General features: G+C 40.8%; 1 protein-coding gene across 1 annotated transcript in view; it reads left to right on the top strand.

The window, feature by feature from the left end:
* Positions 1 to 17,312, top strand: part of PHKA1 (phosphorylase kinase regulatory subunit alpha 1) — a 371,877-nt gene that overhangs the window by 327,466 nt on the left and 27,099 nt on the right. The window contains exons 22-27 of the mRNA XM_079765335.1: positions 634 to 790; positions 1,244 to 1,323; positions 3,324 to 3,402; positions 3,537 to 3,666; positions 5,949 to 6,050; positions 7,054 to 7,169. Of these exons, the coding sequence (XP_079621461.1) occupies positions 634 to 790; positions 1,244 to 1,323; positions 3,324 to 3,402; positions 3,537 to 3,666; positions 5,949 to 6,050; positions 7,054 to 7,169 (664 nt within the window). The remainder of the gene's footprint in view (positions 1 to 633; positions 791 to 1,243; positions 1,324 to 3,323; positions 3,403 to 3,536; positions 3,667 to 5,948; positions 6,051 to 7,053; positions 7,170 to 17,312) is intronic.

The raw sequence follows: 17,312 nt of genomic DNA, 5'->3' as shown, positions 1-17,312 counted from the left end.
GTGGGCGTGGCTGGTGGGTGTAGTGGAGTGGTGGTCAATTTGCATATTACTGTTTTATTAGATAGGATATTTGATACATTTGGAATTCTGGCATGGATCCAACTTCTTTTTCAGATGGCTATTTGATTGTCTTAATATCATTTAATAAATAATCTACCTTTATCGCATATTAAATTCCCAATTTCACAGTACTGTATATATCTTTAATGGTACTTCACAGCTGATTTGTATTATAGTCAATTTTACAACAATAACATATCTGTATCCTTTAAAAATAAGCACTCACCCTTGTTATTTCTTCATTAATTCCCTAAGTGGCTACTTTCTGAAATTTCAATGGTTAAATTAAATCTTTGACTTTATTATCAGCACCATTTAAGTCCATGAAGAGGGTAAAATAATTAATTTTGTCAAAACACAGCTGAAACTAAGACTTATTCTTGTCTAGGTATTTTACTTCTGGGACTGACTACTAATCAGAATTTTATAAGGATTCTTAGTTAATAATAACATTCATTTTCTATTGAAAGAGAGACCTATCAAAAACAGATATATCCATTATAACACTGAAACAAAAGATTATTGCTGACAACTTTACTTACAATTAATGTAGGCTTGTCTTTAACATTCCAGGGGACCTGACTGGGACACTGGATTGTATGATGAAGGGAGTGCAACAGTCAGAGAGCTGCTTACTGAGCTATATAGAAAAGTTGGAGAAATCCGTCACTGGGGCCTGATCCGGTATATCTCTGGAATCTTAAGGAAGAAGGTGGAAGCACTCGATGAGGTACTATAAATTCTTCTTAAATTGGCACCAAATCTAAATGGAGGACATTTTAAAAGTTGGTTTCCATAATTGTCTTTTAAAGCAACCACAGCCTCTGATCATTTGAAATACTGTCTTTCCTACATAAAATTTCTGATATTCAGTTAATTTTTTGTTTGCAAATATACTGAAGCATGTAAACTGTAGACTTATGGAGGTGTTGTAAACTATAAGAATTCTAGATCTTAAGAATAAATATACACTAGGCCATGTTCCTACCCCTTAGGAGATAAAATACCTCATTGTTCCTTCCTAAAAATCCCTTTTCTGATCTTCATGGTATTTCCTGAGAAAGTACATTTCGTATGTGATTAAATTAAGGGGGAGCAAAGGCTTCTAGGCAGAAAATATTAATTTTCATGGAACTCTGAGATGTTATGGGAAGGATAATGCTGTTATGCCGTCTCTCCTTAGGCCTGCACAGACCTTCTCTCCCACCAGAAACATTTGACAGTGGGACTCCCTCCAGAACCTCGAGAGAAGACTATCTCTTCGTGAGTATGGCTTTTGCCTTGGTTTGGTCAAGCTTCTCTTAGTCTTTAAGGAGCTTTGTGAACTGATCCCAGTTCTCTTGCCCTAATCTGTCAATGGATGATAATGTCCTACTTGCATGAGTTTCTCAGCATGAGAATGTTGATAATAACAGAGTAAATGAAAGAGAAAACTCACAGTGAGTAACATGCAAATGTATTTTGATTTTCATTTTTTGGTTTGATTTTTTTGTTGTTTTTGTTTTCTTATTGGATTTCCCAAACCTCTCATTCAAAGCAAAAACAAAAACAAAAGAAAAACAAACAAACAAACAAACAAAAAAACACAGGGCAACTGGAATTAACACCCACAAAAAATCAGCTATTCTTTGGACTTTGTTCCAGGCCTTTCTATTTGGAGTATAGATGGCTGTTTTCTCCCTATGTCTCTTTATGTTTCTTTCTTCTGTGTGTGTCTCTCTGTGTCCAGATTTCCCATTTATATAAAGACACCACTCATATGGGATTAGAGCCCACACAATAACCTTCGCTTAATAAGGTCACACTGAGGTACCTTAGATTAAGATTTCAACATATGAACATTGAGGGGACACATTCAATCAATTATACCTTGCTCTTGGAAAACAGAATATTTTATCACAAATCAGATTAATTTTGTGACTACAGGCATTCCTAGGAGATATTGTGGTTCAGTCCCAGACCACCGCAATAAAGCAAATATCACAATAAAGTGAGTCACAGAATTTTTTTATTTCCTAGTGCATATAAAGGTTATATAGTCTACTGAATATCCAAAGTCATTATGTCTAAAAAATGTACATACCTTAATTTTAAAAATACTTTATTTTTAACAATGCTAACCATCATCTGAGCCTTTAGTGAGTTGTGTTCTTTTTGCTGGTGGTGGGTCTTGCCTCAATGTTGATAAAAATTCAATATCTATGAAGCACCATAAAGTAAAGTAATATAATAAAGTGAGGTATGCCCGTACTGTAGGCAGTCCCAAAGAAGAAGAGGGAATACTCCATGCCCCATGCCTCCAAAGTGCTTAGTATCAACAGGAGAGTCAGAAGTGTGGAAAGAGAGAGAGAGGGAGAGAGGGGGGGGGGAGAGAGAGAGAGAGAGAGAGAGAGAGAGAGAGAGAGTAAACTGATGAACTATAGAAAATCAATATAACTTTATAAGGTGTGATTATCTATAATAATAAAAGAGTAATATGCTAATTAGACCAGACGGCTGAATAGCGGAACGACTGTCCGGACAACCATCCAGGACCACACTATGACCAACCCACTGGCGCCAGGCCAGCCAAGGCAGGTGCGATGCGATTGGTCAGGGGCCAGCCATCGTCCCATGATCGCCCCACCGAGGGAGGCCCAGGCCACCCACCTGTGTGCTGTGGTGGGTGGGTGGGGCCTCCCTCTGGAGGGAAGCGCCACCCATCTGTGGGCTGTGGTGGGTGGGTGGGGCCTCCCTCTGCGAGGGAAGTCCGGGTCCTGGGTGCCTGCTAGTGGCCAGAGGGAAGCCCGGGTCCAGGTGCCAGAGGGAAGCTGGTGCTGGCAGCCAGGGGAAAGAAGGCCTACTCTTTCATGAATTTCGTGCATTGGACCTCTAGTAAAGTAATAAAATAGCTTCCAAAAGGCACAGCTTAAATTTAGTTGATTACTTTCTAGCCATAATAGTTACTTGTCAAATGTTAACAATTAATCCTGAAAAAGTAGTTTGGAAGGACACCATCTAATGAGGTTTACATAAAATTTTATAGGGGAAAGGCACTCCAGGTTTAGATAAGAGAGACCAGAACTCTCTTGAGTTGATATGGGCCAGAGTGGTTGGGGAGGCAATGAATTCTGAAGACTGAAAGAACCAGCATATATGCTACCGGTAATGATGAGATATTGAGGCAGTGGCTTGAAATTGGGAGGAGCTTTTTTTATTTTCTCAGTAGATTTAGACTTAAATAATTACAGGATTTTGTCTTTCTTTACTGTCTTCTTCCTCAGACCTCTGCCCTATGAAGTGCTCACTCAGCTGATAGATGAAGCCAGTGAAGGGGACATGAGCATTTCAATCCTGACACAAGTGAGTAAAATTAGAAAGCCTAATCTGGTGACTGATATTTTAAATTTTGTTTTTAATTGATGTGGCACTTGACCAAAAAATAAGCCTTGTGAAGCATGGGCCATAACTTTTGTCTATATCCATTCCATGTACAGGAAATAATGGTATATCTAGCTATGTATATGCGAACTCAACCTGGCCTCTTTGCTGAAATGTTTCGACTTCGAATTGGTCTGATCATACAAGTTATGACAACAGAACTGGCCCATTCCCTTCGATGCTCAGGTATTCAATTTAGCAACTATTTTAGGCAGAATTTACTTTTAATGTAAGTCTGTGATCAGGAAGGGAAGAAAGCTAAAACATATTTATAAGTAGCACAAACGCTGCATATAGTAATCTTGTTCCTTGGCTAGTCAGTCTCTATACAAATAAAGAGACTGATATTGTGATAAATTTAATTAGTTCTGTAACTTCAAAACTTCCCTATTGGGGGCTCCAAATCACTACATTCTTCCTAATTCCTAGCATACATGGAGCTTGATAGTGAAAGGCTGGGTTGGATTCTGACTCAGTCAGTGCAGCTTCTGGATGCCACACTAAGTCACCACAGTTTGATCATAGTGTTAGTATTCTGTCTAGTCAACATCAGGATTGAATAAAGAAAGGCAATATTTCTGTTGATATTTATTTGACAAGACTCTCTGAAGCTCTGTAGAAAGTAAAGGGAGGAATGGGGACCTCCATGGCATGTCTACTTTCTCCATGAGTATTTGTTTTATTTCAACAAGAATGGAAAGAACTATGGATTACATTCAAAAACAAAATTACAGTGGCTAAACTCAATTTTAGCCATTCTTCAGTTAAATTTTCCTAAAAGATTTTTTAATTGAGCTGTTATCAAGTACCTAAATTTATTGGTTTGAGTCTAACCTAAATTACACGAGATAATTTATATTTAAATAACCCTTTAAAGGAAGAGAGTTAATGATTATTTTATACTTACCATATGCCAGATACTGTGCTTTTTGCTTTATATTTACATGCATTATCTCATTTAATCTTTACAACAACCCTCTGGAGAAGGTATTTTTGTCCTACTTCTACCGATAAAGAGACAAACTCAGGTTAAACAACTTACCCAAAGTTACATAGCTAATAAGTAGTAGAAATTGAGTCCAAGTCTGCCTGATTCCAAATGAATTCTAGTTTAGCACATTGATGCAGACTACATGTATTATATATGTGTATTCTCTAGCTATGGTATCATGGATGTTTATGAGGGTCTGATTATCTATATATATATAAAAGGCTAAGTGACCATCGCATCCAAAACAATCAAACGGATGACTGAACAGGCTGTGTGGGGTGACCAAGCCTGCAGGGGGGGGGGCAGTGAGGGGCGACCAGGCTGGCAAAGGGGGGCAATGAGGAGTGACCAGGTTGGTGGGGGGAGACAGTTGGGGGCGACAATGCCAGCAGGGGGTGAAGTAAGGGGCAACTAGGCCAGTGGGGAGGGGGGCTGTTGGGGGTGACTATGCCTGCAGGGGGGGGGGGCCAGATAGGTGCGATCAGGCAGGCAGGCAGGTGAGCAATTAGGAGCCAGCAGTCCAGGATTGTGAGAGGGATGTCCCAGATTGGAGAGGGTGCAGCCTGGGCTGAGGGGACCTTCCCCGCCATGCACGAATTTTGTGCACCAGGCCTCTAGTTCAATAATAAACCTGAATGAGGGATAAATCCACAAACATTTTTCACTTTTCCTTAAGTGGCTGCTTTGGGTCTTTTTTTCCTGTGGATTCATCAAAATGATGGCTATTTATTTCTTGTAGAATAAAATTAAGATCCCTGAGTCTGATATTTAAGATCCTCATTAGTCTGGCCTCTACCTCTTACTTCAGCAGTACTTCCCACTAATTTAATCAACCATAATTGGCACTTAATATAGCCATGTTTTATTATTGTCTATCTTGTTTACATATCCAATCCCTCCCAAATAATTGGTCAGCCACTCAACGTCAAGTATCATGTCATACCTGTTAGTACTAAAATTGCATAAAATCATTACCCACATGTAGAAAACTCTTAATAAGTGTCTGATGCTGATGAACAAGTTTAAGTTATCTTCTGAACATTCTTTATAATTCTATTATCTTTTACATCTCTGTATTTCCAGGCTGACAAGTTTTAATTATTTTAGTCCATCTGCATATTCATTCATTACATTCATTGCCTCTCTCTAATTAGTTCCAATCCCATTGTTCTCCTTTCATTCTTCCCACCTTCAAATAAAAGTACTGCTGAGTATCCTAATGGTGTGGAGGGGGGTAAAAAAAGAAATCAAGGACCTGGATAATTCATAAACTAGATAGTCAGTCCTTAAATTATTATAAATCAATTACAGTCTTAATATCTAGGCAGTATGGTGCTAGAAATTTTTTTTTGTTATTTTATTCTTCCAATCAAGTGACTTAGAAAGAAATTCTAAACAAGAAAGAAAATAGAGAAAAATAGGGTGGGTATGGCAGGCCAATTAGAAATATCTCTGCCCTAACATTTCTGCTGACTAGCTGAGGAAGCCACAGATGGCCTGATGAATCTCAGCCCTTCAGCCATGAAGAGCCTCCTGCATCACATTCTCAGTGGCAAGGAGTTTGGAGTAGAACGCAGTGGTAAGGTTGAATTTTCATTTCAGGTTATTTAAATATCTCATTGATTTTACAGTGTATTTTTTTATCTGAGGAACATTTTCCCCACAAATAAATAGAACCCTAATATATGAACAGTTAAAAGCAAGGCTGTCTTCTGGAACAAGATTTAGAAACCATTGTATGTCTCACTTTTTCCCTTAAATGATAGTATCAACTAAGTAGATTGCTATCATGTGTTGTTTTATTTTTTTTAAAGGAGAGGGACAGAAATAGAAACATCAATGATGGGAGAGAATCACTGATTAGCTGCCTCCTGCATGCCCCACACTGGGGATCAAGCCCACAACCTTGGCATATGCCCTGACCAGGAATCAAACCTCGACCTCCTGGTTCCAAGGTCTGCACTTAACCATTGAGTGACACTGGCTGGGCTCATGTGTTGTTTTAAACTGCTTTATCCATTCCCTTCAATTATTCTAAATTGAAGTGTCTGTTTTAGGACAACAAACAACCCATATGTACATGTGTATGTGTAGCTGCTACAGTGCATCTGATGCACCTTTAAATTCAAACACATCTAAGGTCCGATCACAAATTAGTCTTTCATCTGCACTTGGTGTTGAGTACCTAAATCATCAGAGCAAATGAAAATGGTTATCTCCCATGCTCAACTTTTAGGCTTAGGATAAATAAATATATAATGTCAGCTAGATGGATACCAGAACATGGATTGGTAAAAGAAGGCTTTGAAGCAGTGCTCCTCAAGCCTTACTCTGCACCTGAAAAACTTGCTAAAATGCAGTCTTTGATTCTGGAACAAAAGTCTAAGATTCTACTAAGAAGCTTCTAGGTGATGCTGATGCTGCTGGTCCATGGACCACACTTTGAATAGCAAGGTTATACTTGTATGTGTGTTTTAAAAATTAACATAAAAGGAGGACATACATTGAAGTCTTTTAAATGTGGTGGAGAAAAAAATTGAACCTGATTGTCCCCTCTATCTTTAATCTATCATGCTATCTAGTGCGCCCCACTGATTCAAATATCAGCCCTGCCATTTCTATTCATGAGATTGGTGCTGTTGGAGCTACCAAAACTGAACGAACTGGGATCATGCAGTTAAAAAGTGAGATAAAGCAGGTAAGATACTACTTGGGTGATTTGCTGAGAAATTGACATGTTTAAGAACATTCTTTTGAAGTCAGACTTTGTTGGGATTATATATATTGTTTTATATTCTGAGTTTAAATTGAGCTGCATGTTTTTCAGGTGGAATTTCATATACTGTGTATCTTGACTAAGTCAGGGGAAACAACTAGAGATCCTTTAACAGTTTAACCTGCCTTAATTCTACATAGCATTCATGAGCTCATGGACTTTTAACAAATAAGATGACAAGACACAGCATAGCTTGTTTGATTTTCTTTTGTAGTAATCATTTTCTAGACAGCTTTCCTTTTACTGAGCCAAACGATTTTGTTAATTTTAAGAGAAGAGTAATTTGTTTCTGATACCAAAATATTAAAACTCAGAGGTCCTCTTATTAAGATCACCCTGTAATTTTGGAATTAATTTCCTTTATGAAACTAGACTTAGATTTATTACTTTTAAGAAGAGATACCAGCACAGGCTCTGTCCCCGGCATGGTCAGAGGCTTCTGGCCAGCAAGCATTCAGCCCCCAGCACAGACAAAGCTGTCTGCTGGCATGAACCCTACCCCCGGCCCAGGTGAGAGATGCTGGTGTGACCTGCTGTGCCCAGCCACAAGTCACAGTACCACACTATATGTGTGCTGACAGAAGGTCCTAGGATGCCATCCTTTCTTGGGTGCCAGGGCCACACAATGAATTGCGTGCCAGAGAGCTCTAGGCCCTCACATGGAGTCACACACCAGAGGAACAGTTCATGTGAACCTGCCAACCACAAGAATGTGAAGTGGACAACTGAAGGACAAGAACTGGGGGAAGGGAGGTTACAACTCAGAGCAGAGACAATAAAGGTGTGAAACTCAAGGCAGACCCAGCCTCCAGGCTAGCGAGTTCTAGGTCATTCAACCCCTCAGACCCCAAGCATGGAGCCCAGGGCAAAAAAGAGACAGAAAATGGAGAGACAAAGAAACAACCCCCAAAGGGAAGAAAAGGTGTGATCACCAGAAAAGGAACTAAATGAAATGGAGGCAATCAGTATGTCAGAGAAATAATTCAGAGTAAGAGTCATACAGTTCCTAAACCAGCTGAATGAGAAATGTACCCACAGATGTAATAATCAAGAGGAAATGAAAAATGATACAGCTATGATAAAGAACACAATGGAAGGTTTCAACAGTAGACTAGAAGAGTGGAGAACCAAATGAGTGACTTAGAAGACAGGGTAGAATAAAACACCCAATTTGAAAAGCAATTGGAGAAAAAAAATTAAAAAGAAGGAGGAGAGCTTAAGTGAGCTTTGGGACAACAAGAAACGAAGCAACATCCATATAATAGAGGTGCCAGAAGGAAAAGAAGAGGAGCAAGGATTAGAAAACTTATTTAAAGAAATAATGACAGAAAACGTCCCTGATTTGGGGAAGAAAAAAGTCACAAAAGCACACAGAGTCCTAAACAAGATGAACCCAAAAAGACTTATACCAAGACACACGTTGTAATTACAATAGCAAAGTTAACGACAAAGAGAGAATCTTAAGGGCTGCAAGAGAGACACAGAGAGTTACCTACAGGGGATCTCCCATTAGATTATCAAATGATTTCGCAACAGAAACACATCAGGCAAGAAGGGAATGGAGTGAAGTATACAAAGTGATGCAAAGCAAGGGGCTGAATCCAAGAATACTCTGGCCAGCAAGGCTATCATTCAAAATTGAAAGGAAAATCAGGAGCGTCCTGAAAAAAAAAAAAAAAAGGCTAAGGAAGTTTATCATTACCAAGCCTGCAATGCAAGAAATGTGTAAGAGACTGTTGTACTAGTAAAAAGGAGAAATAGAAAGGAAGAAGGAACACGGGCATAAAGAATAAAAATGGCTACAAACAAGTACTTATCCTATCTTATAAACAGTAATATGCAAATTGACCATCACTCCAACACAAGATGACTGCTCCCATGTGGTCAAAGATGGCTACCCCATGTGGACACAAGATGGCCACCACAAGATGGCCAGCAGGGGAGGGCAGTTGGGAAGGACAAGGCCTGCAAGGGAGGGCAGTTGTGGGGCGATCAGGCCAGCAGGGGAGGGCAGTTGGGAAGGACCAGGCCTGCAAGGGAAGGCAGTTGGGGGTGATCAAGCCTGCAGGGGAGGGCAGTTAGGGGTGACCAGGCCAGCAGAGGAGTGAAGTTGGGGGCGACTGGGCCTACAGGGAAGGGCAGTTGGGGGGACCCACGCCTGCAGGGGAGAGCAGTTGGGGAGGACCAGGCCTGCAGGGGAGGGCAGTTAGGGGTGACCAGGCCTGCAGGGAAGGGCAGTTAGGGGTGACCAGGCCTGCAGGGGAGAGCAGTTAGGGGCAATCAGGCTGGCAGGGGAACAGTTAGGCATCAATCAGGCTGGCAGGGCAGTGGTTAGGGGTTGATCAGGCTTTCAGGCAGAAGTGGTTAGGGGCAATCAGGCTTTCAGGCAGGCAAGCAGTTGGGAGCCAGCAGTCCTGGATTGTGAGAGGGATGTCTGACTGCCTGTTTAGGCCCGATCCTACCAGGATCAGGCCTAAATGGGCATTTGGACATCCCTCAAGGGGTCCCACATTGGAGAGGGTACAGGCTGGGCTGAGGGACACACACTCCCATGCATGAATTTCATGCACCAGACCTCTAGTCAATAATAACCTTAAATGTAAATGGGTTAAATACTCCAATCCAAAGACATCAGGTAGCTGAGTGAATAAGAAAACATGGCCCATATATTTGCTGTCTACAAGAGACCCACCTCAGAACAAGAGACTCACATAGACTGAAAGTGAAGGGATGGGAAAATATATTTCAGGCAAATGGAAATGAAAACAAAGCTGGGGTAGCAATACTTATATCTGACAAAATAGAACTCAAATTAAAAGCCATAACAAGAGATAAGGAAGGCCACTTCATGATACTAAACAGATCGCTAAAACAAGAGGATATAACCATGGTAAACATATATGCAACCAATACAGGAGCACCAAATACATGAAAAAACTTCTGGAAGTTTTCAAGGGAGAGATCAACAGCAATACAATCTTAGTAGGGGACTTTAATACACCACGGGCATCACTGAATAAATCCTCTAGATGAAAAAAAAAACAAACACAAAGAAACAGCAATCCTAAACGAATCACTGGATCAGAATGAAATAATTAACATCTTCAGAACATTTCACCCCAAAACTACAGAATATACATTCTTCTCAAGTGCACACAGGAAATTTTCAAAGATATACCATATATTAGGACACAGGCAAAGTCACTTCAAATTCAAGAAGATTGAAATATTATCAAGCATCTTCTCAGATCACAATGGAATGAAATTAGAAATAAACTAAATAAAAATATAAAGCACTTGGAGGCTAAATAGCATGCTATTAAATAATGATTGGTTTAATAAAGAGATTAAAGAAGAAATAAAAAACATCCTGGAAACAAATTACAGTGAAAACACAAAAATCCAAAATCTATCAGACACAATCAAATCAGTCCTGAGAGGGAAGTTCACAGCTCTGTAGGCCTACCTAATAATAAAAAAAGGTAATAAATTATTTAACTCTACAAATTAAAGAATTAGAAGGAGGGCAACAAGAAAAGCCAGAGTGAGCAGAAGGGAAAAAATAATCAAGACCGGGCAGAAATAAATGACATAGAGACAAAAAACAATAAACAAACAAACAAAAAAACACCCACAATACAAAAGATCAATAAAACCAAGAGCTGGTTCTTTGAAAGGATAAACATGATTGATGAAAGTCTAGCCATACTGTCCTAAAAGCAAAGACAGAGGACTCAAATAAAATCAGAAATGAAAGAGGTGAAGTAACAACCAATCCCACAGAAATAGAAAAAATTGTAAAAAAAAAATACCATGAACAACTCTATTCCAACAAACTGGACAACCTAGACGAAATGGACATATTCCTAGAAAAATATGACCTTCCAAAACTCAATCAGGAAGAATTAAAAAATCTGCATAGGCCTATAACTATGGAGGAAATTGAAACAGTCATCAGAAAGCTTCCAGGAAACAAAGCTCTGAACTGGACAGCTTTACAGGGGGAGTTTTACCAAACATACAAAGAAGAACTAAAACCTACCCTCCTCAGACTATTCCAAAAAATTCAAGAGGGAGGCACAATTCCAAACTCTTTCTATGAAGCCAGCATTACCCTAATTCCAGAACCAGATAAAGACACTAGAAAGAGATAATTATAGGCCAATAGCTTTAATGAACATAGTTGCTAATATCCTCAACAAAATTCTAGCAAATCAGATGCAACATTGCATTAGAATGATCATACATCATGACCAAGTGGGATTTATTCCAGGGATGCAAGGCTGCTATAACATCCGCAAATCAATAAACATGATATATCACATAAACAAATTGAGAGACAAAAATCACATAATCATATCAATTGATGAAGAAAAAGCATGCAACAAAATCCAACTTCTTTCTTGATAAACACTCTCACCAAAGTGGGAATAGAGGGATCATACCTCAACATAATAAAAGCCTTTTATGGCAAACCTACATCCAACATCATACTCAATGAGCAAAAACTAAAAACTTTTGCCCTAAGAACAGGAATAAGACAGGGATGCCCACTTTCAGCACTGCTGTTTTACATAGTACCAGAAGTGCTAGCTATAGCGATCAGACAAGAAGAAATAAAAGGCATCTGAATTGGAAAAAGAAGACGTAAAACTGTCACTATTTGCTGATGACATCATATTGTACATACAAAACCCTAAAAACACCATAAAAAAACTACTTGATTTAATAAATGTATTTGGCAATGTAGCAGGATGCAAAATTAACACCCAGATATATATGGAAATTTTATACACCAACAATGAAGTCACAGAAAGAGAAACTAAAAAAAAAAAAATCCCACTTACCATTGTAACAAAAAATTAAGATACCTAGGAATAAACTTAACTAAAGAGGTAAAAGACCTGTACTCAGAAAACTACAGAACTTTGAAAAAAGATATAGAAGAAGAGAGAAACCAAGATGGCAGCATAGGTAAACACCTGAAATTGCTACCTCGCACAACCACTTCAAAACTACAACTAAAAGACAAAACGGACATCATCCAGAACCACAGGAGGGCTGGCTGAGTGGAAATTCTACAACTAGAAGGAAAAAGAAAAGCACACTGAGACTCAGAGGAGGTGCAGAAATAAAGTGCAGAGGTACGGAGGCATGCTGTCAACTGAGTACGCGGTTGTCTTTTTCAATTGGGAGGGAGACACAACTCCCGACTGCTCTGAACTCCAGTTCCGGGTGAGACTCTGGGGACCCAGAGTCATACAGGGAGAAACTGGACTATCTGGCTTTGGGCGGAACTCGAGGGCAGCTTTCTCTCAGAGGTGCTTGCAGCAATTACCTAGGGACACTGAGACCTAGGGGGCACTTAGGGGAGAGCTGAGGATCAGCCATAGCTGTTTGCTCCACCCTGATACCCCGCCCCACCCAAGCTATGCACAGAGGCTTTTGCATATGAATGGCCTGGCCCTTTGCAACCTAAAATTACCTAACAAACTGCAACTGGGTCAGAAATCCCCAGAGCTGCCAAAAGAAGGCCCAAGGCCCCACAGCAGCTTGCATTGCTTCACAGCTGGGCCTCATCTAGGCACCTCCAAACCCCAAACAAAGAAGAGGAATCTGCAGATCTCTCCGTAGCTACTGCTGGGTGGCCTCAGGCAGAGGCTAAATTTGCACCTCCTTGGATCTCCCAGTGGTCAGAGTGGGACCATCCAGATTACAACTCCTCAGATCCATAAGGGACACACTCAGGGGGCAAACTCAGTGAGCATCAAAGCCCCACTGAAGCAAGTCTTGCCCCATAAGGGTGTCTCCAGCACAGAAGTTCTCCCATCATAGACACAGCTGATCCTCACAGCCAACTGGCCTGGAGGTCAATTCCTCCCAGTGATACCAACAGCAATCAAGGCTTAACTACAACAAGACTGTGCACACAGCCCACAAAGGGGTGCACCAAGAGTGTCCACCTCAGGTAATTGGGGAGGCTGAGCCACTGGGCCCTATAGGACACCTAGCACACAAAGCAATTCTGTCAACACAGGGAAGCAGCCAAAATGCGGAATCAAAGACACAGGTCACAAATGACAGGAATGAAGGAAAGCAAACTACTGGATATTGAGTTCAAAACCATGGTTATAAGATTTTTCAAGAATCTTCTAGAAACTGCTGATAAATTTAGTGAGACCCTCGAGGATATGAAAAAGGACCAACTAGAAATTAAGCATACACTGACTGAAATAAAGAATAATATACAGAGATCCAACAGCAGACTAGAGGATCACAAGAATCAAGTCAAAGATTTGAAATACGAAGAAGCAAAAAACACCCAACTGGAAAAGCAAAAAGAAAAAAAGAATCCAAAAATATGAAGATAGTGTAAGGAGCCTCTGGGACAACTTCAAGCGTACCAACATCCGAATTATGGGGGTGCCAGAAGAAGAGAGAGAGAAAGATATTGAAAACCTATTTGAAGAAATAATGACAGAAAACTTCCCCCACCTGGTGAAAGAAATAGACTTACAAGTCCAGGAAGCGCAGAGAACCCCAAACAAAAGGAATTCAAAGAGGACCACACCAAGACACCTCATAATTAAGATGCTAAGGGTAAAAGACAAAGAGAGAATATTAAAAGCAGCAAGAGAAAAACAGTTAGTTACCTACAAGTGAGTACCCATATGACTGTCAGCTGATTTCTCAACAGAAACTATGCAGGCCAGAAGGGAGTGGCAAGAAATATTCAAAGTGATGAATAGCAAGAACCTACAACCAAGATTACTCTACCCAGCAAAGCTATCATTCAGAATTGAAGGTCAGATAAAGAGCTTCACAGATAAGAAAAAGCTAAAGGAGTTCATCACCGCCAAACCAGTATTATATGAAATGCTGTAAGGTATTCTTTAAGAAGAGGAAGAAGAAGAAAAAGGTAAAGATAAAAATTATGAACAACAAATACATATCTATCAACAAGTGAATCTAAAAATCAAGTGAATAAAAAATCTGATGAACAGAATAAACTGGTGAATATAATAGAATCAGGGGCATAGAAAGGGAGTGGACTGACAATCCTCAGAGGGAAAGATGTGTGCGGAGTGCGGGAAGAGAGTGGACAGATATCGTACACCTATGGATGAGGACTGTGGGGGGTGGTTAAGGGCAGAATGTGGGGTGGGAACCGGGTGGAGGGGAGCTATGGGGGGAAAAAGAGGAACAATTGTAATAATCTGAACAATAAAGATTTATTTTTAAAAAAAGATATAGAAGAAGATATAAACATGTGGAAGAATATACCGTGTTCATGGATTGGAAAAATCAACATAATCAAAATGTCCATGTTACCCAAAGCAATCTACAGTTTCAACACAATCCTCATTAAAATACCAACGGTATGGCATATTTCACACACCCAGAACAAACTCTCCAAAAATTTATAAAGAGTAAATAAAGACTACGAATAGCTGCAGCAATCCTGAGAATAAAGAACAAAGTTGGAGGGATCACAATACCACATATCATGCTATATTACACAGCCACTGTTCTCAAAACAGCATGGTACTAATGCAAGAACAGACACATAGCCCAATGGAACAGAACGGAGAAGCCAGAAATCGACCCAAGCCTGTATGCTCAATTGATATTTGACAAAGGAGGAGAGAGCATACATTGGAGTCAAGACACCCTCTTCAATAAATGGTGTTGGGAGAATTGGACAGATATTAGCAAAAAAAAAAAAAAAAAAAAAAAAAAAAGAAAGAAAAGAAAAAGAAAAAGAAACTTGCCCACCAACTTACACCATACAAAAAAAAATAAACTCAAAATGGATAAATGACTTAAACGTAAGACAGGAAACCATAAAAATCTTAGAAGAATCCATAGGCAGCAAAACATCAGATAAAGCTTTTGGCAATATGTTTACTGATACATCTCCTAGGACAATGGAATGAAGTACAAAATAACCAAATTGGACCACATCAGTATAAAAAGCTTCTGCACAGCAAAAGAAACCATTAAGAAACAAGAGAGTCCTCTGCGTGGGAGAACATATTTGCCAATGTGACATCTCATAAAGGCTTAATCTCCAACATTCATAGGGAACTCATACAACTTAACAAAAGGAAGATAAACAATTCAATCAAAAAATGGGTGAAGGACCTAAATAGACACTTTTCGAAGAGGACATACAGAAGGCCAAGAGACATATGAAAACATGCTCATCGGAGGGATGCAAGTCAAAACAACAATGAGATACCATTGAATATGAGATACCATACAGAATAGCTATCATCAACAAATCATCAAATGACAAGTGTTAGTGAGGATACAGAGAAAAAGGAATCCTTGTGCACTGCTGGTGGGAATTCAGATTGGTGCAGCCTCTGTGGAAAACAGTATCGAATTTCCTCAAATAATTAAAAATGGAGCTCCCATTTGACCCAGTAATCCCACTCCTGGGAATATATCACACACACACACACACACAAAAAAAAAACAGAAATACCTATCAGAAAAAATATATGCATCCCTATATTCATAGCAGCACAATTTACAAATGCTAAGAACTAGAAACAGCGTAAGTGCCCATCAGCCAATGAGTGTATTAAAAAATAGTGGTACATCTTCACAATGGAATACTATGCTGCTGTAAAAACGAAAGAACTCTTACCATTTGCAACAGTATGGTTGGACCTGAAGAGCATTATGCTAAGTGAAATAAGCCAGTCAGAGAAAGATAAGTATCACATGATCTCACTCATTTGTTCAATATCAAGAACAACATATTCCGGTGAAAAAATATAGATCAGAGACACAGAATCATCAAACAGACTGTCAAACCTCAGAGAAAGGCAGGGGAGGATGGCCGGTGTGGGGGGAGGGATAAGAGATCAACCAAAGAACTTGTATCCTATCTAATAATAGACAAATATGCAAATTGACCATACCTCTGACACACCCACAAGCCACGCCCACAAGCCACGCCCACCACCCAATCAGAGCAAGTATGCAAATTAACCCAAACCAAGATGGCTACAGCCACAGAGAGCAAGGTTTCCTAGGTAACAGAGGAAGCCAAGCTTTCTGCCTGCCCTTGCCAGGCCTAAGCCTACACTCAAGCTACAAAGTTTCAATTATAGAAGGTAAACAAATTCAAACAAATGGCGGCAGAATGGAGCTTGAGAGAGCAGGCCAGGGTTGCCACCAGCCACAGGGGAAGCAAAGCTTTCCACACACCCTGGCCGGGCCCACCCGCTTAAGGCTACAAAGTTTCAATTATAACCCCAACACAAATGGCTGCCTGCCTCGGAGGGAGCCCCAGGCTTGGCTCCGCTCCAGGCTACAAAGTTTCAGTTGTAGAAGGAAAATAAATCCCAGATACCAGGGCCTCTGCTTGGGTTGCCAGGGGGCGTGCCCGGCCTGCAAACCACCACAGGCCCCTCGCTCAGGCAGCCCCACACCCCAAGGGAACCCCCACCTGATCCGGGATGCCCTTCAGGGCAAACCAGCTGGCCCCCACCCCTGTACCAGGCCTCTATTCTATCTAATAAAAGAGTAATATGCAGATTGATCGTCACTGCAACACACAATATAGCTGTCCCCATGTGGTCAAAGATATTGCCCCCATGTGGACAAAGATGGCCACCACAAGATGGCCAGCAGGAGAGGGCAGTTGGGAGGCACCCGGTCTGCAAGGGAGGGCAGTTGAGAGGGACCAAGCCTGCAAGGGAGGGCAGTTGAGAGGGACCAAGCCTGCAAGGGAGGGCAATTGGAGGTGATCAACCCTGCCGGAGAGGGCAGTTAGGGGTGACCAGGCTGGCAGAGGAGGGAAGTTGGGGGCAAACAGGCTGGCAGCAGAGTGGTTAGGGGGTGATAGGCTGGCAGGCAGAAGCGGTTAGGGGAAATCAGGAAGGCAGGCAGGCAAGCAGTTGGGAGCCAGAAGTCCTGGATTGTGAGAGGGATGTCCGACTGCCCGTTTAAACGGGCAGACGGACATCCCTCAAGGGGTCCCATATTGGAGAGGGTACAGGCTGGGCTGAGGGACAACCCCCCTCTGTGCACGAATTTCGTGCACCGGGC

Source organism: Cnephaeus nilssonii, assembly GCF_951640355.1.
Source record: "Cnephaeus nilssonii genome assembly, chromosome: X".
Classification (NCBI taxonomy): domain Eukaryota; kingdom Metazoa; phylum Chordata; class Mammalia; order Chiroptera; family Vespertilionidae; genus Cnephaeus; species Cnephaeus nilssonii.
This window is presented reverse-complemented; position numbering and strand designations above follow the sequence as displayed.